This window comes from Columba livia, chromosome 3 (genome assembly GCF_036013475.1).
Source record: "Columba livia isolate bColLiv1 breed racing homer chromosome 3, bColLiv1.pat.W.v2, whole genome shotgun sequence".
Taxonomy (NCBI): Eukaryota; Metazoa; Chordata; class Aves; order Columbiformes; family Columbidae; genus Columba; species Columba livia.
Genome location: NC_088604.1, coordinates 19,511,102 through 19,534,814, shown reverse-complemented (window position 1 = coordinate 19,534,814; position 23,713 = coordinate 19,511,102). Strand labels below are relative to the sequence as shown.

General features: G+C 40.1%; 1 protein-coding gene across 3 annotated transcripts in view; it reads left to right on the top strand.

Annotated features, from left to right (window-relative positions):
- The window catches only part of TRAPPC12 (trafficking protein particle complex subunit 12), a 49,509-nt gene extending 27,990 nt beyond the window's left edge, over positions 1 to 21,519 (top strand). For all 3 annotated transcript variants that reach the window (XM_065055969.1, XM_065055968.1, XM_065055967.1), the window contains exons 7-12: positions 2,852 to 2,924; positions 6,700 to 6,773; positions 15,330 to 15,428; positions 18,777 to 18,877; positions 19,674 to 19,761; positions 21,178 to 21,519. In XM_065055969.1, coding sequence (XP_064912041.1) covers positions 2,852 to 2,924; positions 6,700 to 6,773; positions 15,330 to 15,428; positions 18,777 to 18,877; positions 19,674 to 19,761; positions 21,178 to 21,420 — 678 coding nt within the window. In that variant the 3' untranslated portion in view covers positions 21,421 to 21,519. The remainder of the gene's footprint in view (positions 1 to 2,851; positions 2,925 to 6,699; positions 6,774 to 15,329; positions 15,429 to 18,776; positions 18,878 to 19,673; positions 19,762 to 21,177) is intronic.
- The last annotated feature ends 2,194 nt before the right edge of the window (positions 21,520 to 23,713 follow it).

Sequence of the window (23,713 nt, the reverse complement as noted above, 5' to 3'; positions counted from 1 at the left end):
AAGCCTCTCCAAGTGTTACCTCTGCAAAAGTTTGCAAAAATACTTTCTGCCCTGTGTCCACCAGCCGCTCCCTCTGTAGTTCCACCAGTCTCCTCCATGAGTAGTTGTGTTCCTCCCTGGCTTTTCCATACACACTCTTCACATCTGGTCTGCTGGCTTACTTCTAAATTGGGAAACTTGGTTTCTTGGCTACTCACGGTTTTGGCTTTTATTTTCATGCAACATCCAGGTCTGGCTCAGTGACTAACGTCACATAAGTATTCTGTTTCTCATATGGTACTTCAGTCTGGGGGGTATTTGTCTTTACACCTATTTTGGTGAGTTTGTAGAAGAATGCTGATCCTGCACCAGAGTACCCAAAAGTCACAATTGCAGAAGCACCGAAAAAAGGTTATTTTAGGTAAAAAGCTAAATGCTGATGAAAAGTTGTGGAACAAGAAATAAAGTATTAAAAAGAGATACATATGGATGGGAAACTAGGAATGCAAATGGTGGTGCGTATAGGTTAGTAGTTACAGTATAGACGCAATTGATAGCGAATGAAACAGAAGGCTCAGTGAAATAACACTAGCCAGTGAAATAACGAGCATGTATGTTCATAAATATTCAAAACAAGAAACAGCACAGGTGCTATGTAAAACTGATGTTTAAAGTGCATGGTAGAAGCATTCAATCGTATTTCTCTAAAATAGAAAAGGATGTTTAGAGCTATCCTATGTGATATCATTTGAATAAAGAGTTTACCATCAGTTGAAAAGTGAGATGAGGGGATTTGCTAAAATTAAACATTTCTTGCCAACTAACCCAGATACTGAAGAACTACGTGAATCATTAATATTATTAAACAATTCTTGGAAAACTGGGGGAATACCTAAATATTGGATGATATTCATGTACTTAAGAAAGGCAAAAGGAGATAAACCCTGGGAATAAAAAAATTAGCCTCAAATCAGCACCAAGTTCTGTTTTAATTACGTTGAGCTTGAGGTGATGGCTAGATATCCCCAAGAAATGTCACAGAATGGTTAATGTAATACTCTAATTGTATCCTAATATCTAATTCTTTCTTTTTTGATGATGTGAGCACATTTTCAGAGAAGGGTGTTAAACAAATGGGTTGTCTTTTTCTTTTTAAGCAAGACAGTGTGTCTCATGGATGGAAGGCACATTGTTGGTTTTAGACCATTTAAAGAGTAAGAACTCAGAGCCTTCTTGAGAATGAGAAGTGATCAGTGGCTGTTTGCCAGGGGAAGAGGAAGATCAGGATTCTTAGACTGGACAGAAAATAGACGTTAAGGTGGTTTTGGTTTGTGGGAGAGAATGCTTTTCCTCTGACCAGGTACCTCGTTATACACCAGGCACCTCGTTATACACCAGGCATTGAACACTTTGATGTGGTGCTGTGGTTTGTGAGTGATTTCTAAGTGGCTACGCTGCTTTTGAAATTGGGGCTGCGATTGAGTCTCGCCGGCGTGCCACTGCAATCTCATAAATAGCCACCTGTCAGCGAAGCCGCAGGATCTCCTGGTGTGTGCTCAGAGCCTCCCAGAGCTGCAGGTGAGGCAACGTCACCTCGCCCTTGGCAAACAAGGTGTGCAGTAAATCACATTGCCTTGTATTTGTCATGGGCTAACAATTCGTATTGGGAAAATTACCCTGGCTCAGCTGGCATGTGGTAACTGCTGTTATTTCATCATATGTCTCTCCTTGCTTATAAGTCCCTTGTAGCTAAATTTATGGCACCTCACTTCAAGCTTTTACTCTGGTCTGTGAAAAGAGATTGGTATCTCTTAAGGTAATTCCTTCCACCTTAAGATGTTTAAAATAGGTGGCACGAACTGGCTTTCTGGGGGTACCAATTGCTCTTCATTGGCTGTAGAAGGCACCAACATGCTGTCTGAGGCCAGATTAATTCTGCCTGTCTCTGCTTTGGAGGATTTCATACATTTTCTTGCTGGTGTAGGAAAAAAAAATTCTTCTTCTACTGACAGAAGCTGAGATGTCTGTGTTCGGAAGTGCACTCCGTCCCCGGACGAGGAAGCGTCTTGTATTTCCTCATCAGCTAACCACAGCAGCTGATTAAAGTGCAAGTGGCCTTAATGGTATCTGAAGGAAATCTCAAGTATAACACCTAAGTTATAAATCTGTAACAGGAAAAATGAGTTGATCTGTGGGAATCAGTAAACAAATTTAGAGAATCTGTAATGGGATTAGAAAAAGGAAAGTTGCCTTGCATTTCAAATGGAACCTTGCATATTTATTTTAAAAGCGCTGAAGACACAAGCTTCATTAAGTATACATTTTCATTCTTCCGATAACACAACAAATGTTTCATTCACTCAACAATTTACACAATTTAAAATCTATAATAAATAAAAAGAAGGAATAAAACCCAAACTTTGAGAAGGAAATTGCAGAAAGAACTAAGAGGAGTGCTTCATTAAGGACAAAAAGATGAAAGCAGAGCCCATACTTAGGGTGGGAAAGTCAAGAGGCAGTGGCTTTCTATGAAAAATCAGTTTGACTTTCTTTGTGGTCATTAGCATTCATCCTTTGGTGAAGCATATTTCATGTTTTGCTTAACAAAATGTTTATGTCCCTAGATTGTGCTGATATTTAGCATTCTGTAAGTATCATAAACCTGAGCTCTAATATTCTTCTACTGTACAATGGCTTTCTTACTTTGTGCAATTGATCTAGCAATGGTAATAATCAGTAATTTTGAATTGTGCCTAGGTGAAGAATTTCTGCCTGGGCTGGTTTTCATATAGACTGTCTATTGTACATATATGGTAATTAATATATAGTGCTGTTTAAACTCATGTTGGTTACTTTAAAACACTTACTACAGATACTAGAAAATTTGGAACAAGGCTTAGCTGAAGATGGAAGTATGACGAACATTACACAGGAGAACAGACAAGGTAGGTATTCTTTCAAGATTTTTTTCATAGGCAGTGTGTTTTTTATCAATTGCTGAAGTATACCTGAAGTCATCCCAGGACTGCCACAGAGTTGTTAAAACAGTATTTTTGCAATCTCCTAGCCTACTCAGCCTCTGAAATGATGCACCTTGTACTTCTGTTTGCTGGTATTAATTTGACAGTTTTGCCCTTGATCAAACCAGTGCTGTAAATCCATTTTTTTTCCTACTTAGAAGAAACAAAGACCATGACTACTGTCCTTTAGTGATTAATATGTAAGTGTATTGCTGTTGCAGCTAGATGGATGTTTCGTCTTAAGCCGTGGCTCACTCCTCTTGGTCCTTAAGTCTGAAATTCACTACATTTCTTTGGATCAAACTGCCATCATACAAGGGCTGCACTGGCTTAGGATGCTCCTGCATAGATGGCAAAGTCTCACTGCAGCTGCATGTACTTAGGCTCCTGTAATACCTAATTCACTTTTTACAATGAGATTTAGATGGTATTCATCTACATCACCATTTTCATTATTTTATATGCTTTTTTTTTTTCCTTTTCTTTTTATCTTAGTTGTTTAACTTCAGTAGTGCAAGATACATTACTGGATAAAGATCATCCAGACAAATTAATTGTCCAAGCGTGTTTCTTTTGTTTTGTTTTTTTTTTTTAAATGGAATTTGTACTAATTAGGTCATTCAAGTACACATAAGAATTGGACAGGACGTGACATTTTTGGCATTGCTACGGGTTATATGAACCACTCATGATGCCTAGTGGTATGAAAGTTAAAAACATCATAGCAAGACAACACAAACCTTTCAGCTTCAGCTAACAGTCTAAGGAAATCTTACCAACTTATTTCTAGGAGAACATTTACCTAGAGGATGTGGGAAGTAAAAGGCTGCCTCTGAGGTAGGAAGAGACTGCATATAGTTGTTAGCAGAGTTAGTTTTATTATAAACAAGTTCCTAAAATGATACGTACATGGAATGACATAGACCTGTCTGAACTCTTCTGCCTGGTCTTCAGATTGACTGGATGTAAAGCAGCTTTAATGTGTCATTATGCTTTAACTTAATGCACCATCTAGACATGTCCTAAAAAAGTGAACGCACATGTGAGCAGCATGTATCATAAAGGCATTTGCAAAATAGCTAAATCAATACATTTGTTCTCAAAAGAGATAGGAAAAGTATAAATTATCCACAGCACTCTGGAAGTTTCTGTTCTGCGTATTCCCTGTTCTTCTTGCCTCCCTTCTTTCACCTCCTTTTCCTTGTTACCCCTTCCTACCCTCATTTTTGTCCCTATTGTCCCCATATTTTTTATTTTTTTTTTTCCTCCCTGTAAAATCAAGACTCTGATCCCATTTTAAGGTACAAGGACTTTTTCCTGGCCGTGTCATAATCCTGCAGTCTGCCTCTTGTTGAGTTTCTGGCTCCTTGCTTTTCCTCTCTGCTTCTGCTTTAGAGCTGAGATGAGCTCAGGAGGAGGCATGGTTAGAAAAGCAGCAGCTAGTAGTTACCAAGGGAAAAGGCTGCTGAAAATTTGGAGAGATCTTTGTATGTCTGCTGTGCAGCTGCCTGTGGGTTTAAGACTGCGGAAAAGCCCGTGGGACCTTTGCAGAGGCTGTTGACTGCTCGTGTCTGTGGAGGTCAGCCAGGTCCTCTCCCTGTCTGCTCATCTGCTGCGGTTGGAGCTCCAGGAGGCTGATAATGGGTTTGGGTTTTTTCATGTGAGACTAACTGAAGCAAACCTTATTAACTTTCTGTGAAGACAGCCTTAATTCATTATGGGGATTATGCTTAGCATCTAATTTCCTTATTGCTGGTGTAAGAAGGTGCCACTCCGATCGACTTATCACGTACATCTCCTCTAGTCTGGAACAGCGCGCCTCATTTGCCAGTTTTTCAACAGGCAGAGAGATTTAGCATTGCACCACTTGCTTGGTAACGCATTCTATAAAATGCCAATTTTGCAACTTCTCAGTGCACAGAGCTCCTATTGAAATGAGTGGCAGTGTGGAGTGCAGAGTCCTTGATAAATAACAAGGAAAAACAAATGCTTAGAGCGGCAGCACAGCTGTGTGGACCTGCAGAGTGGGTTTCAGGCATCTCAGTAACACACAGTGGTGGGCTGTTGGGTTTTCAATGATGTTTACTGCTTTGCAGGTTTTCATTAACCCCTTTCTGCCTGTGCTAAGAAGCCTCATCCCACTGAGCTGCAGAATTTCCAGATTAGGTTCCTGTTCAATTTATATTATAGCACAGACTGCAGACATCGGGTCTCTCTGCTTTGCAGTCCTGTTTGAGAACCGGAGCTGGTGCTATTGGATTGTTCACGGGAAATCTAGATAACCCCACTGCAGGAATCAGCATCTCATTTATTGTCACCTGAGTCCTAGAAAGCTGAATGTGGTTATCAAACTATGAGGACATGCAAAAAGGAGAGATTAACATAAGTGAAATTATAAAGGAGTGTTATTCAATTATGTCCAGGTTTTACAGATACTCACAAGGAAAGAAAAACAGAAATGTAGCATAAAATATTTGCTCATGGTTTACAGCATCCTCTCCATTAACAGAAGTAGGGATGTGTTGTCAAGGGGGAGTTTCTAAAACAAAAGCTAGGAGTAATTAATTATTTTAAGGTACGGTGGATGAAATACTGGGTTCAGTCTTGGGCCACACATTATGCCCCTCTTTTGACAAAGGTAATTTGGGAATATTCACAGAATCACAGAATAGGTTTGCTTTGTTTGGGTTTGTTTTGTTTTGTTTTGTTGTTGGAGAGGATTGAAGGAGATTTTGGGAAGGGGACTAGACATTTCACCGCTCTCTCTTCTTATTTGTAATGGCATTTATGTGTGCTGAAAGAATTATCTATGTGACCTGCCATGCTTTCATCAGAGACTACATTACTGATACAAATGAGCAGTCTCAGTTATCACAATCGTGTTGAAAGAGCCTCTTCTCCCTTTCCTCCCTCCCTTTCCAATCATTACAGTGACCTTGACAGCTGATTGACTGAGATACATTTATTTTCCAAATCTACTAAATTAATACTTCTAATGTTAATTTTTGAGGATTAGAGGAATATTTCTAGCATTGATCTATGGTACTGTCGCACAGGAGAGAATAAGGATCTGTGTGAACCATTCTCTTGCATCACGAGTCTGTCTGCAAAGCAAGAGAGAGAAATCTGCTGCTGCAGCTTTTAATGCCCGCAGGCTCCAGGAGCGTGGGGAAAGCAGACAGGCTTGGCAGATTTTTTCCAGCATTTCTCTAAGCCAGAGGCAAGCACAAACAGTCCCAGACCCAGACGGTTCTCACCCTGCATGTTTTGGCTCTGAAATTACGTTTTAGCTGTGTTTGATTTTTGAGTTTACCACATTTAATGCTGTAGATTGCATGTTTTTAAACTGAGGCTTATTGTCACTTGAATATTTTTATGCACCTTTTGTTCTGATCCTGGAAGACGCGTGGCTTCTTTTAGTGTTTAATACATGGCCTGAGCTCAAAGCTGAGCGGTTGTCTGGTGCTCCAAATTGTTGCATTGTGAATGGTCCCCAGAGCCGCTTGAGCTCTTCCCTCAAAGATGCAGAATTTTCTGTCTGATGGTGCAGTGTAGCTGACAATTAAAAATTCTAGTCTGAAACCCAGTGGTGTTAATGAGGAGGATCTTTCAAAATCGTAATTCATAGGACCAATAATTGATGGCAAGAAAGAGCCTCTAATTTATTTGTGCGAATTCACACGCTGCTCTTATTTTGCAGCCTCTGTTCAGCTGTGGAGGTCGCGTCTGGGCCGGGTGATGTACTCCATGGCAAACTGTCTGCTAATGATGAAGGTACGTGGGTGGCAGCAACTGCAGAGGTACCGTATATTCCAGAATAGAATGTCAAGGGAAGTGCAGAATTGCTGGTGCATAGATAAGGGAAGACTACCTGACTGTTCATGGAGGCTTTGCTTAGTGAAGAATTAATTAGACTTAATAATGTCTTACTTAATAGATAACCATTTGCAGTAATGTTCTTTGGGAACATATCTGCACTTATTTCTCCCCAAATAATCCTGGAGAACATGTAATAACAATACTGAATTTGCATTTTTAAATTGAATTTTTCAAACACTTAACTAAATGCTGTAATTAAAAGCTATTATGTGCTCTGTCTTTTTCAAACTGTGCACTAGGAATGTTTCTCTGTTTGGGAGAATTAATAATACTGTAGCCTTTGTATATGGTGAAGATCCAGAACATCTAAATACATCCTCCCTTGTCAACCTATCTCATTTGTAAGATGCCTTCTTTCAACTTTAAATCCTCACTAGTGGGTAGAGGCAGAAGAGGAAGGAATAAAAGCAAAAGTAACTGGCTTCTGCTGTTGGGGTTTTTTGTAGCTTGGTTGCTGTTTTTGAAGCAATCCTACTACATTTGGTACAACACTGAGCTTCTCCTTGTACTCAATGAAACTTCTTCTGGCATTCATGTCATGGTCAGGGAAGCAGGGATATCACCGTTCTGAGCATGCAACAAACTGTTGTTTTCCTGAGCTTCTCTGTGCTTCACAAATCAATTAGCAGCAGCAACAGCCTCAGAGCAGAGCTGTCACCAGTATCATCTTCACAGACCAAGACCTGCACTCCTTGCTCCCTGCTCTTTGATTGCCCAGAGTCATGACAAACCTGCCCCTCGGATGTTTCCTAAGCTACTTCCCAAACGGGGCTCCATTTTTAATATTACCACACCTCAAAAAGCATGCGTTTTTTAGATATGATCCAGCTATCCAAATACTGCTTTACATGAAACAGAATATCCTTTTTATGAGAATTATGGAAAACAGAAATGTGTATTCATAACAATATTGTGATCATAACATTTCTGTTTTGAACAGAAATAATCTTCCATTAAACTTTAGCTATTTTTAAGAATTAGTAAGCATTTGTGGTTTTAAGGAGATATGTAATGTAGGTTCAGTTTTTAGGGAATTTTCTTTTTGAAAAAGGAAGTGGAGAAAAGCAGGAGTTGTCATCCCAAATGAAGTAGAATATATAAATAAGAAAATGCTGGTAATATATTTTTTCAAGAAGTTCACTTTAATTTTGACTGTGAATTGTTTTTAACACTTACGGTGGTTTTGTGTACACACAAATCCACGTGCATGCACAGTTCTCACCTTTCTTCTAGTTTGCTCTTGTTTGTGCTTTTTTCTTCTAGTAATAGAAATATATTTATTAATACCAATTGTCACCTTTTTGGAAATAGTTCTTCAAAAATACTGCAGCTCAGATACTTCTTAAGACCAGTTGTATTTAGGGCCTATCTCACAGCTGTTAAGTTAGAAATTTAGCATTCTGCAATAACTTTCTGGTTACCCACAACTGCATGTTAATGCATAATGACTTCCGTCTGTAATTTGCATTTCAGTGCATTGGCTACGGAGCAGTTGTGCGTCTTTCAGTTTTCAGAAATATCCCTGTGTGGAGAAGCAGAGAGTTTTTAAGAAAGATTTTTCAAATCTAGTCATGTGGCACTTGAAACCAGAGTAGTACGTGAAGTTAATTTTTCCACTTATGTGACAGATCCTCTGTGAGACAATTATATTGGTTATTTCTAAATGTAATAATTTGTAAGACCATTCTGACATGCAGCAATGCTATAATCATCTTCTCCACCTTCTAAAGAATTCAGTGTTTCTTCAAATAATATTTAAACACAGATTTGTTAATTCTCCCATGAACAATTACATTAATTGAACAGATTTCCACATATATATAGTTTTTTTTGCCGTTGTGTAATACATTTTAAAAATTGCGTCTGTTTTTATTCAAGTACTTCAAGTGTATGTAATTAAAAAAGAAAAAAAAATCACCCCAATTGATTTCATTCTCCACTTCAGTGCCATCTATTGCCATCTAGTGAATAATCACAATATTGCAGTATGGTCATATTTGATCCCCAAGTACTACTAGGCAAATGGGATAGGTTGTGCTATTAGTAGATTAATAATAATCACTTATTAAAGTAAAACATTGTGACACTGGTATAAAAAATAAACATGCTACCTTGTTTTTACTAACCCCTTTCTTTGGCCAAAAAACTTCAGTAGTATGTAATAGGGAAGAATCTTGTCAGGACTGAGTCTTGAAAATGAAAATACTTTGATTAGATGTTTGGCCTGTAACTATTTAAATCTATTTCAGTTACCCTCAACTTTAATTAGGTTTATTTCATATCATTGCTTTTCTGCATTACTTTTCTGACTCAGGGAATGCTGTTTATGAAGCACAGTGATTTTTGTCTTTTTAAATATGCCCTCATTAGTTTCATAGCTAAAGATCTCATTAAATTATTGAAACAGAGGGGCAGATTGGTTTGGATGTAGCAGGTGAGGTACAAAGAAGTGGTTCTCCCAGACTTGCACAGGTGACCTGTGGGAACAGGAGATGAACCACGCGCCTCCCTCACCCTGGGACAGTCTTTCCGAGGCACTGACATCTGCCCGTGTCCCTGGAGGTGTGTGACCCGTGACATGTTCAGTAGCAGTTTAAGGCAGTCCTGCTGCACGGGCTTTTCCTGCTCATCCCCTTTTCATTGTAGAACCTTTCTTAAACATATTCTAGCCTCCTTCCATGCACCACTATGGGACTAAACCAAGTCACAAAACTAAAGAAGTGGTGGATCTCAGTTGACTGAATCAGCTTCTCTCGTTCCATGTGAACAAGGGCAACAAGGTGAAAATACAGGAGGAAGGGGAGGCCACGTAACGTGTCACTGCAGACTCCCATTTGCAGGAGCTGGGGACTTAAGTCACTCTGAAAGCGTACCCTGAATACAGCACCATGAGGGAATGTTAATTTAAAATGCACCTGATGATGTGCATTGCTTCATTTCAGCAATTGTAAAACATCTGTCATTTTACTAAATCACCATGGAAGTGTCTTGAAAACTTTTAAGGTTCTTTTCATCTGAGCTAAAATCATTTTTGACACTATCTTACCAGACTTTTACCTCTCTGAGGAATAAACACTTAAGTACTTTCCATATATATTATAAATGCACTCTAATTAACAGCACATTTTGCACTTTTAGATTTTTTTCGGGGTTGTCTTAGCTGTTGTAGAGCTTGCCCTTCGTGAAAACAAAAGCATTAGAATTGATTTTAGTTTGGGTCTAATACAAATTAAAACTGTACAAAGGAGGAAACAGCTTGTACTAATGACGCAAGGGACTGATGCCTAAGGACTATGGTTCCTCTGTGATTTAAAGGAGAAACACTGCATGAATCATCATGTCTTTTGCCTAACTGGTCTTCCACAGGTGCACTAGATGGAGAGGAAGGATAAGTTATACCTGTCCTCTCTCCCCAAAATATAGTCTTTATGAACTATACAGTTTGTATGACTAAAGCTGATTTTTAGTCTAGGGTTTATTGAACCTACTTGCAGCATTCTACATGTCATGGTCATTTACACTTATTTCTAAACATCTCTTAATTAATATTTTAAGTACTTAAGATGGTGGTGAGGGAAACATGAAAATGTATAATGCAGTGACTATTAAGTGAAATACAGTTATATTGCAATACATCAAAGGAAAAACAAGCCCCACCTGCCATTTTCCAATAGATCAAATAGCTCACTAGAACTATTTTGAATGAGTATAGTTAATGTTAGCTCTAAATTTTCATAATAAAAGAGACATTGAATTATAAAACAACAGACCAGTTCTCATTCATATCCTGATTTGTGTGACTTCAGTCCTTGCTTTGAGATTTTTTAATGAAGGTGTGGAAAATCTGTAGGTTCGCAATCTTGAGAAATTAAAGACCGTGACAATATATCAGCCCAGCCTTTAAGTTGTAAGATCACAGGCTGTAGTCACTGGGTTTTTTCTGGCAGTACCTGATATATCTTATTCCTTACAACCACAGTTTGTGTCAACCAAGACTTCACTCCTCTGGGAGGGTGTCTGTTCATCATTCTCATAGACAATTTTTCTTACACCACGTCACATTAGGAAAGGTGGGAATGAAAAATAAGTCTTTAGTAAATGAGAGTAAATCTCATCGACTTTACAACATGCTGCTTCAGAAGGAGCTGTCAGATGAGATGCTTTTATAACTTATTATGGAATAGTGTCACACATTTAGGATACTCTAGAAATCTGCTACTGCTTCCAGGATAGTGTGGGGGAAAGAGTAAATGTGTATAAAACTCACTATGGGATCCTGGAGTAGCTACAGAATGAGGTTATATTTAGAAGTGAGATATTGGATATTGTGATAATGTTGTACAGTTTCATCCTGGGGCCATCCTTTTCTAGGCTTAGGGGTGGCTTTGGACATACATAACTTAGTCCCTTGTCATGTCCTGGAAGAAATGGGTCCTGTTCCTGTGACAAGTACTGCATGGCATGGGGTAGATAAGCGCAGATGCTGTGTGCTGTGCCGTCGCACGGCAACAGGGTGCCAGATCCACAAATACTGTGCATAGACCTTTAAAGCTTCACCTATACTCTCATATTTTAGGAGGCGTGAATGTTTATGTACTCCTTATGATAATACATATGGTGATGTACAGTCATAGAATCATAGAATATTTGGGTTGGAAGGGACCTCCAAAGGTCATCTAGTCCAACCCCCCTGCAATGAGCACAGACATCTTCCACTAGATCAGGTTGCTCAGAGCTTTGTCCAGCCTGGCCTTGAATGTCTCCAGGGATCCACCACCTCATTTGACAGGGAATGCAAAAGAAGAGGAGGTTTTGTTTGCCTGACTGGGCCATGAAGCCCCGGCAGTGTTGGCCTCCAAGATGCCATTTGGCTGCTTGCTGCTGCCTGCACTGGGGCGCCTGTGGTGTTATCATTGTGCAGACAGTGCCCCCTCGTGCAGCTGCTTCTGGCTCTGACTTCTCTGCAGTCAGTTCACGCTAAGCTGTAAACTAAGCTGACAGAAGCACTTCTCCTTCAGCTTAACTGCATGATCTCCTGGGAGTTGTTTGTGCATCAGTCTGGGGATGTGCCTATAAAGCCCCATCCCTCGTGGTTGTGTTCTCTGCACCTTTGTGGTGCAGCCTGAGCCTCAGAATGTGCGTCAAACTGAGCGCACCACAGCGTGGAAGACGTTGAGCACAAAAGCTAGAATTTGTTGTAATAGAATTATTTCTCCAATGAACGCATTTTATGCTTGAACGGATAAAATTCACGGTCATAGACAATCTTTCAGATTTTATAAATGATGCTCTTGCAGGTATTAATAACATACAAGTGTGGCTGGGGTTCCTCTAAGGAGCCAGTTCATGGGGTCCTTAGTGCAAGTTTTTTATGCCTACCTAGCACCATGGGACTCTGTGATCAATTAATTCCTTTAGAGAGAGCTATTACACTGAAAACTGAGCTTTTCTTAAGTGATAAACTAATGAAAAATTTTGGTCACAAAAATTTCATCACATTTGGCTTCTGAACGCTAAATAAATCAGAATTTAAATAAATATTTTTTCTGTATATGGCCTTTTGTCTTTGGTCTGGACTCTTTCCATTACCATAAGCATGAATGTGGCATAGCACACTAGAATTGGAATAAACTCTAAATGTTAATAATTAACTGTTCAGAATTAATCATTATATGCACAATATACAAGTTGTTTGCAAAAGAAAGGTCCTGCGGAACACCTCCAGGGCTGTGTAAGTCAGCTTCTACTCTGCCCTGGTGACACCACACCTGGAATATTGTGTCCAGTTCTGGGCCCCTCAGTTCAAGAAGGACAGGGAACTGCTGGAGAGGGTCCAGCGTAGGGCTATGAAGATGATTAAGGGAGTGGAGCATCTCCCGTGTGAGGAAAGGCTGAGGGAGCTGGGGCTCTTTAGCTTGGAGAAGAGGAGACTGAGGGGTGACCTCACTAATGTTTATAAATATGTAAAGGGTGAGTGTCACGAGGATGGAGCCAGGCTCTTCTTGGTGACAACCAACGGTAGGACAAGGGGTAATGGGTTCAAACTGGAACACAAGAGGTTCCACTTAAATTTGAGAAGAAACTTCTTCTCAATGAGAGTGACAGAGCACTGGAACAGGCTGCCCAGGGAGGTTGAGGAGTCTCCTGCTCTGGAGACATTCAAAACCCACCTGGACACATTCCTGTGTAGCCTCATCTAGGTGTTCCTGCTCCAGCAGGGGGATTGGACTAGATGATCTTTTGAGGTCCCTTCCAATCCCTGACATTCTGTGATTCTGTGATTACAGGACATGTATTTTCTCTTCTATACAGATCAGACTCCAAAGACTTATCTTGATTTTTTGTGTGTGTGAAACAATTATTATGTTCCAAATGGTGACCTGGTGCACAGGTCAAGCGGGGTTCAGTCCTTTTAAGTGCGACCTCAGGAAAATAAATAAGTTGCAACTTGGGCCTTTTGCCTCCTCAGACTTAGCAGCAGATGAAGAAAGTACCTTTACCAGTAGCTGTGATCACATTAGGGACAAGTTAAATGAGCACCAGGAAAAATGGTAGGGTAGAGAGTATCCCAAGATGTCTGTGCAGTTTTTAAAGATTATTCTTTGATGTCTTTGACTTCCTGACACCCACTACAAATTCTTGTATTAAGTTGAAGGGCAGGACTGTCAGGAAGCACCAAATCTGTACAGCTCAGAGAGGCTTCTGTCTTTGCGTATCTGTGGCTTTTCTAAGCAGACAGGGGCTTCCTCTGCCTCCGCTCTGGATCGCTCCACAAAGCTGGAGCTTTGTGCAGCCCTGTGACCGAACCTCTACGTGCCTTCCAGACCACATAACGCACACGCAGCATTCCTCGTGTGTCACAGCCGAAGGCCATGTAGCCAGGCTCTCCGAGTCATTTACTGCCCAGATCACGGAATTACTGCTGTTTAACCATGAAACAGCTGGACATGAGCCAACAGTGTGCCCTGGGAGCCAAGAGGGCCAAACTTGTCCTGGGTGCGTCAAGCCCAGCATTGCCAGCCGGGCGAGGGAGGTGATTGTCCCACTCTGCTCTGCACTGGTGCGGCCTCACCTGCAGCGCTGTGTGCAGTTCTGGGTGACACAGGATAAAAAGGATATAAAGCTACTGGAGAGTGTCCGGAAGAGGGCTGTGAAGTTGGTGAAGGGTTTGGACGGGAAACCATATGAGGAGTGGCTAAAGTTACTTGGTTTGTTCAGCCTGGAAGAGACTGTGGTGAGACCTCATCGCAGTCTGCAGCTTCCTCACAGGGGAGGAGGAGGGAAAGGGGCCGAACTCTTCTCTCTGGCGACCAAACCTGAGGGTTTGTCAGGAAGGTGTGCCAGGGGAGGTTCAAGATGGACATTAGGAAAAGATTCTTCACCCAGAGGGTGGTGGAGCACGGGAACAGGCTCCCCAGGGAGGTGTCACAGCCCCAAGCCTGACAGTGTTCAAGAAGAGACTGGACAACAACCTCAGACACATGGTGTGAACTGTGGGGTTGTCATGTGCAGGGACAGGAGTTGGACTCGATGATCTTCGTGGGTCACTTCCAGCTCAGGGCATTGTATGATTCTATGACTGCACTAACCATTCACATGGAGGTTTCTTTCCTGTGGGAAATGGGACCATGACTTTGTTTAATCTTCTGTCACTGGTTATTATATAGAGGGTGCGATCACGCTGCATCTTGAGCAGGCAGGTCTCAAAGCTGCCACTCGTCAGCACAGTCTTTGTGCAGGTGGTGGGGGGTCACTTGCAAAGCTTCCTGGAGTTCAGAACCAGCCCACCCCTCATTTAGTTTTAGCCCAAATCGTTGTCCTGTTTAGATTATCTGCTCATTTTCATTTTACATAGTATGGTAGAAGGGAAGAAGGGTTTGGGTGGAGGGATAGAAAAAGCCTTGTTTCCATTGGCAGCAGTGCTAGTTTGTCATCTCAAGTTGTGCGTGAATTGCAGCTTCTGTCACATTACATTTTTCACAACAGCACATGCACAAGCAGTTCTCAAAGCTTTGGAACATAGTTTGTTAAACCGTGTAAATTATATACATACTTGAAACATGAGAAACTTCTCAAATGTGTATACCTTAGTGACACAGGCGGCTTTGGATTTTCATTCCAAATCATAATCTAAGCTGAAGAGTAAATGTTCAGATTCTTTGTTCTTGGCATTTAGCTACACACAGAATATGATCTAGCTTAAAACAAAACAAAACAAACCACACACAGACACACACACAAAAAAAGCTCCTCTGTGTTTGCAGTTCTCGTATAACTGAGAAAAGGCCAATATAGTGAGCTACTAGTCCCTACTGTGACAGATAAAAATTCTGTCCCACTGACAAGTTGCAGTTACTTTAATTCTGTTTGAATATGTCATTAAGGAGAAGGCAACACAAAGACTAAAGAATGCTGAACTTAAATATCTGGTCTGTGCTTTTCACCCCTTAGGACTATGTGCTTGCTGTAGAAGCTTATCACACCGTCATCAAATACTACCCAGAGCAAGAGCCTCAGCTGCTGAGTGGAATTGGAAGGATCTTCCTTCAGGTATGCATTTTATTCTAAATCTGCTAGGTAACATTGCCATTAACAGCTATGCAGTGAGTTATTGTTGCATTTAAAACTATAACTGTTTTTATAGGGCAGGTATCAAATTGTAGAGACAGTGGTCAAAAAAAGCCAACTTCTACCATGTGGTATTAGATAAAGTTAGGAGATATATAGCACCTATAATAAAAGTACATGCATGTACATTTGTGAACAGAGAATATGCTGTTGAAAATTATGCTAATAATTTAATCAAAGAGCAACATTCTGCTTTCCCTAAAACTAATGGTAAATCTCCTCTATGCAACGGCTGCCTTCAGCTAGGAAAAAAATGAGTTTCCTTTTTTTGTCCAGGTTATATCCCTGAGAAGAGAGAGCTTGGTTTCCAGACAAGCAACAAACTAAAGCACATACTATATTGGAGGCTCCTTGTTAGAGGATATGATTATTTGAGTTTAACAGCGGAATTTTCATTTTTCTTCCAAGTTCTAATTATTATTAGATACTGAAATCACTTTTTATGAACTAAGTAAAATTAAGTGATGAAGGCCACTTTAAATATTTAACATTTTAATTACTAATTACAATTAATTCTTTCTTTTAATTGTTCTGCCAAAAAAAAGTAAACTGTTTCCTTCCGTGATAAAAATGAGAATTAAAAGTTTGGCATGTTTGCTGAGAAGATACAAGATGCTGCTAAGAAATGAGAACTCTTCACGATCACAAATACGGTGTGATTAGTCTCAAAGCATATTTGGACTCATCAAGCTCCCAGTGGAGCAAACTGCTAGTTTGCTTTAGAAATTGATTATTCTCATCGTTAGGGGCTTCCTTCTAATTTCCAGGCTAAAAATATTCAAGGACAGATTCAATTACACTTGTGCCAGTATTATCTTTTAGTTAAATGTGATTGTCTTCTTGGTGGTTTATACCTTTAGTGGTATTTATAGAGGGAAATTGTTACTCTTTGTCATTATAATTGCATGTGTAAGTTTTAAGAATGAATAATGTTCGCTTTGTTTGAGTCCAGTTATGTAACATCTGGGAGAAATGCATCTCTTTCATCAGATAGAGTATTAGTGGATATTCCATAAATGCTTTGGTAGATGAAAGTTACATCTTTGAGTACAGTGTTCAATCAGATCATCCCCTAAATGAGGGGATATATATATATAAATGTAACTTATAGAGTCCTAAAATTACATTTGGCCCTTGGAAGGCAACCACGAGGCTGATGTGGCCCCCGGTGAAAATGGGTTTGACTCCCCTGCCCTAAATATAAAGAATAATAATTTCTTTATGTTGTCAAGGGAGAGGTCTCGTGGTCAGAAGTAAAGTAGTATCTGTTATATTAGGGATGTTATTAAGGCTTTGGATACTGCCACTATGATACTCCCATGAGCAAGTTGGGAAGAAATCTAGATGAGACCTTAAGATGGATGATTGCTGTGTCTGAAAAGTGTACTTGGAAAGTCATTCGCTGGTACACTGGAAGGACTTGCTAGATGATCTTTTCTACAAGGATCTCAAGGGTTTGCCAGTGTTTGTATTTTTTGGTTAGGTGCTTGTATGATGAAATTAGAAGCCTGCTTGTAAAACATAGAGATGATACCAAGCTGGGAGTGATACAGACACTATGAAGGGCAGGATCAGAATGCAAAATAATCTTGACAAGTTGAGAAACTGAAATGTTAAATTGGCTGCGATTCAAACAGCGAAGGCAAAATACGACCAAAGACTGAGAGTAATAACAAATACAAAATGGGAAAGAACTAACAAGACACTGTTCCGTAGACAGGAATTAGGCTAAGGGTAAGCAAACTACACACGAGTAAACAAACAGGATTTCCAAAATACTGTCGCGTAAAAGCAAACTTCATATTCACACGTGAAATATAAATAATTCTTCCATTCTCACTGCTGGTGAGAGCTCAGTTGGAGATCAGCAGGCACTTGAGGAGGACGTGAAGTAACAGGAGAGAGTTCAGAGAATCCAAAAAGCATTACCTATGAGAAAGGAGTGAACACTGATTTGCTTGGAAATTGATTCTCATTCTAGAAGAGGAAACATAGGAGAAAATGTTCCAGCATGGAAAAGGCTGTTAAAACAGAGGAGTTGTACTGCTATAGATGGGATGAAAAGGTGGGTTGCTGCAGCAAGATAGAGTGTATTTTCTAATGCTAAGGCTACTTAAGAATTCTGGATTAAGTTTCCTGGGGAGGCTGTGTAATATTCACCAGCTGAGAGCTTTAGGGAGACTTCAACACATTTGTCAAACATTTTTGGTAATGTTGGTCCTGTCCTTGAACAGACAGGTGATCGCTCTTGAGGGCCCCCTCAATCTCCCCATCTGAGGGCTGCCTGGTTTCCATGGCTTTATGCTCCTGAATGAGTTTAGTTGTGCTCCTTTTGACAGATGTATTGTATGCAGTACTAAGTCTTTTTCTCCTTCCATCTCTGCAGCCCAAAACTAGACACTATTGTGAAACCTTAACAAAAGTACAAGTTATCCTTCTATGAGATGCACATTGCTAACTTATTTACCAAAGGGACCTCCTTCAAAGATTTTTTTTTCATCTCAAATAGCAATGTATGTGACATACCATTAGGTGGAATACCTCTTCCTTTCCAGAAGTGCCCTTCCCTATCCCCTCCCCCCATAAAACCTGCTCCTCTCTATGCCAGTTTTCACATCCCTCATCCCTTCAGTGTGCATGAGCCGCTCACCAGTATTTCTCAGTCTGCAAATGGACTGTCTCCCCGATACCGTCACAGACCCGTGTCATTGGGGTTGTTTTCTGACGTTTCAGTCTCATGCACTGAAGTCATCCTGAGGTCCCCAGCTGTGATCCGTAAGTGTGGGTTCACCGAGGACAGGTCCTACACTACCAGGCTGCTGCATTCCAGCAGTTCTCTTGCCTGCTGATGGCTCCTGCCTGTGGGCAGCGTCCTCTTCGCTTCCTGCAGAGTAACACCCAGTCTCACAGGAAGTGACTCTGACCTTTTCTCATTTTCAGCTGATTTTATAAACTGTGGAGTGGGTTACAGCAAAAGAGGTGAATGAGGTGGGGCACCCCGCCATACAGTCAGTGGGTGCTCCACAACCCACAGCTGAGAAACGCTGCCTTAGATAGAACCGCGTCTGCTTTTGGGGTTCTTGTCATGATCTTAACGTGGCTCTTCAAATACCCTATTTGATAATAGACGTGAACCAGTCAGATAGGTACCAAACAATTAGATATTGGACTTTGATATGTTTTCATGTTCTTATCCTTTGTACTAGGTATAATCAAGTTGGATATCTTTTCTTCTTATTGTGGTAACTTTCTTATGATTTTACTGTCTAGATTGGAGACATAAAAACTGCAGAAAAATACTTTCAAGACGTTGAGAAAGTGACTCACAAATTGGATGGACTACAGAGCCAAATTATGGTTTTAATGAACAGGTAGATAATTTAATAGCTAAATGAAACTTTAAAATATAGTTTTGCAAAGTATGCATTGTGAGCATTAAACTACCCTTGAGACAATCCCATTCTCTTTCTTTTATGTAACTACATCTGTCATAAGTGGGACTGAATGGCATATAGACCCAGGAGATCGGTATTACTCGGTACAGTCATATTATCCTGGATTGAAATTGTGATCCTTCAGTTGATTTTACAAAGCTTTTTCTTATTCTTCCAGGCATTGCATATTTTCAGTCTGCTTTTTCAATATGCATTTGCATAAATAACTCTTAGGAGAGGAGAAGCTATTTTGGGCCCTTGTCCTACAACCAGATCTGCTAGTAGAGTTACCGCCTGGAGTTTCAAAGAACGCTGGAACACACTGTAGTAAATCGAGCTGCATGATGGGAGACTCAGTTTGTAATGTTTAGCACATTGGCTTAATATATTTAGAAAATGCTATTCAAAAGTGCTCTGAAAATTACACAGCATGGCTAATTTCATTAAAAGAAATAATTCCAGGAAGAGACTATCTGCATTTAAATTAATAAAAACACAATGAAGATTGTTGCTTTGGTAGGCAGAATATATAATAGCCAAATGGTCTAAGTTGTCATTCCATTTGTCTGTAAATCAGTGTCTCCTTGCAGGTTGTAATTACACCGTGAAGAGCAAATGTCAGAAACTCTCACATCTGTAATAGGAAAAATAAAAAATGATGTCCATTCTTTTTAAAATATATTATCACCTTGGGTTTTTGAGGAGAACTCATTCATGTCACTTTACTTTCTAGAGCATTTCTCCACCTTGGTCAGAATAATTTTGCAGAAGCTCATCGATTTTTCTCAGAAATTTTAAGGATCGACTCATCAAATGCTGTGGTAAATCTCCCAATTGCTACATTTATAATGAACACCTAAATTATTCTTGTAATGCTTCATGCGTGGACTTAATTAGTACCCAGAGTATGCTCAGAGCTTTATAGAAAAATTGGATGTGGCATGTCTGCCAAAGGGGTTTTAGCATCCATGAGGATGTGATACAAAATGGGATGGGAAACAAAGAACCGGTCTATATGAAGGGCATGAATACTTGGGCATGCATGTAGAAATTCCAATACATTCTGGTTTACAGGATCTTTGCAAAAGCACTATTTCTTTTAAATTCACTGGTTTTAGCATAGACATGCATGCCAGAAAAAGAAATGGCAGCTGCCAACGTGTATGTAAGATTAACTCGATTTCACACAGCACTGAGGGGATATTGTAATTTCTAAAGTGACATTTTTAACACACTGTATGTCAGAGCCTTGGATTCCCATCACAAGAGGAGATCAAAGAAGAGCTGTTTATTTACTTTTGGGGTTTCTACATTTGGCAGCTTTCAGTGCACCGTCATGTAAGAGCGTTCCTAAGAACCAAGTCCGCTGTCCCCCAGCAGCCTGTTCCAAGGCCATTTAAAGACAGAGGGGACTGAGTTTAAGAAACACATGAACTGCATTGTGTTGCAGGCTGTAAATAGTACGTACTATAAATGGCACAAGATCAGCGAGGTTTCCTGAAGGGAAAGAAAAATAATGTGTTTGAAATGGCTGTGTTCTTCCTTTAGCTGCAGCTTTCAGAAAGTGCAAAAGTTTCTGCTGCTGAACAGGTTATATGACTTTGTACTGTTGGAATTCTTTGGTAACTCATAAAACCTTCTTTGCGTGGAAAAGAAAATGGATCATTTATGATGTATTTTGACTGCCCTATCTGCTGAATTTACTTGCAGTCACTTGTAGATGCCTTTGTGCTAATTTCTTCCTGTTGCCTATGTGGATATTCTATATGTAAGCCAGAGAGAAGAACATTTCTGAAGATACAGTAATGTAATTAAAAAAATATATATGAAAATGAGAGCATGCAGAGACTCATGTAGTTTCTGAAATCTGTGTCACTTGACTTTCAGAATTAACTGACTTATGTCCTATACCCTTTATATTTTATTTTAGACTCTGTCTTTCAGAGTTTAAACTCTTAGGAGTCAGCAGGACCTACTGGCACAGGATAAATCTTGAGAATAACAAGAAAAGGATTGGATTGTATGATTGATAATGTATTTCAGTTACTTGCACAGACACACACACAAAATAGTAATTCTTAGCACACAGTAAATCTGTTCTAACTCCAGACGCTAGACTTCTATTTTTCCTTCTCTTTCACCACTTGTAAATACATACATATACACACACACACACACACACACACACACACACACACACACATTTATTTATTTATTTACAATATCTTTTTATCTAGGCTAACAACAACGCTGCTGTTTGCCTTCTTTATCTGGGAAAACTGAAGGATTCCCTCCGGCAATTGGAAGGAATGGTTCAGCAGGACCCTAAGCACTACCTGCATGAGAGTGTTCTCTTCAACTTGACAACGATGTATGAACTGGAGTCATCCCGCAGTATGCAGAAGAAGCAGGCGCTTCTGGAAGCTGTAGCTATCAAAGAGGGTGACAGCTTTAATACTCAGTGTCTCAAGTTAGGATAGATCATTTCAACTAATTGTTCTCAGCAAGGCTGATTTTTTTTAAATTGTATATACTCTTGCTAATGTATAAATGTGAAATAAAATCTATTCAGTTATGAATATTCAGTGGCATTACTACAGAATCTGTTGTCTCTCAGTCCTGTCATTGTGAAGACTTTGTGCTGACCTAGAAACAGTTTCATCCCTACAAGTCTGTTACTGTCTAGTTATTCTTCATTACAGTGTACCGTATATAGTCAGTTGCTCAGATTAATTTTGTAAGAAAAACTGAATTTGACCTTATATTGTCTTGATCATTGTTACAGTTTCTCAGTAATGAGTGAGCAAATCACATGAGCTAATTTCATCAGCCAGGAGTTACTGACAGAATATCAGTATGTGTATTATAGAAATGAAATTCTGAGTGCAATTCACTTGCCTCTACTACGTGTGCCTCGTTTTGCCTCCATCAGACTACTGAGTATTATAACTTTGTGTGTCCACTGCTCTCAGAGGAGGTGGCTTGGTAACCACCTTACAGAATCACGGCATCGTTGAGGTTGGAAGGGGCCTCTGGACATCACCAGGTCCAACCCCCCATCAGGCACGGCCGCCTAGAGCAGGTTGCCCAGGACCATGTCCAGATGGCATGTCAGGGATTCATAGAGTCGCCCAGAGTAGGAATGTCCCACAGTACAAGGGGCTGCATCATCTGAATGATATCAATGGTCTCCCTACACTTTCTTGGGTTTGTGATACCATTAAATCTTTCAGATTAAAGCATTTGGATACTGGAAAGCTGTGGGTGTCAGTGGAGAATTTCTCTATTCCCAGACTAACACTTGTTTCAATACTTTTTTCCTCTCTCCCTTTGTTTGGCCAACATCTCTACTGGGATGTCACCAGCAGATGCCACAAGGTTGTTGTAGGAACCCTTGTGCATGTGTATTTCAGCTCTTATTCTACTACAGCTGTGTTCCTCATGCCCATCCTCAAACCTGGGGGTTCCTCTGGGTGTAGACAGGCAGAGCTGCTCCGCTCCGGCGTTGTGCTGGGTAGAGAAAGGAGCGCTGCAGAAACACAACCCATCTCAGCTCAGCGCCTCTGTTAACTAGTGAAAACACGGCGCAGAAAGTATTAACCAGGGAAAAGCATGGAGAGCCTGAGGCAGAGGAATCTGAGGGTCAGGCCACATGGAGCAGGAGCAAATGGGGAGCAGGACACCAAGCAGTCACCACTGATGAGACAGGATCAGCACACGCTGCTTTTGTCATCCCTTGGAACACAGATTTTTGGAATCACAGTACCGCTATGGTATCGGTGTATTTCTCATCTCTGCCCACATTTCTCCATCTGTAATGAAAAGACACAATCCAGATACTCTTTATTGCTTGTACATTAATACAATATATACATCTTCTCATTGGTCTTTTTCTATTGTTCTGAGATTTAATGTTTAGCAATTGGAATACCTTCTTGTCATAAATCCGTGGGACAATTCTGTAGCTGTATTTGTTACATTTTTTATACCACATCCATCAATTACTCTCACCATCTTTAAGTGCCCCTGACGTTTTTCTAAGTAACTAGCAACAATTTTCTATGCTTGTCCAACTGGAGATACTGTACAGAGGCCCAACATTTGTCCTCAAAAACCAGGTGGTTTGAAAACTGCTGCAAGCTGGACTTGCAAAAAAAAAAATGAAGATGCCGAAAAATCACCTCAAAAGACATAATCCTGCAGCTTAAAGAGACAGAATTTGTTCCATTTTTACAGGATATTCATGTTTTATGGGTCACACTTGCGCACTGAAACAATGGCTAGTTATGTACCAATCAAATGAAAAAATATTAAATTAGTTGGTATTTCTCTTTTCTGGCTTGGCCTCCAGGTTCCACAGCTGGATCTGAATTAAACTAGTGCAGCACATGGGTAGTCTCGTCCTAAAGTACCAATATTAAAAATGAAAGATTGAGCACCACCTGCTTTAGTTGGGTTTAAATACCATTTACATCTCTTGGGTGAATATTAAAATACAGGGAAATAAAAGTAGTTACTTTTGCCTTACTCTTTATGAGGTTTTACATTTGTTTTAAATATTGCTAAGATTTTAGACAAGGTTTAACAGTAACTGGACAAATTCTCAGTTCACGTTGTTAGAACTGAGTCAAGATCAGTGTAGTTTTCTGTTTGCCACAACTATTAATCTGAGCTGGTATTACTGTACTCATTATAAATAATTTTAGTAATGTGTTTTCCTCAGCATAGGTCACTTTTCTTGGGCATAGGGTTTCTTAGGATACAGAAATCCCG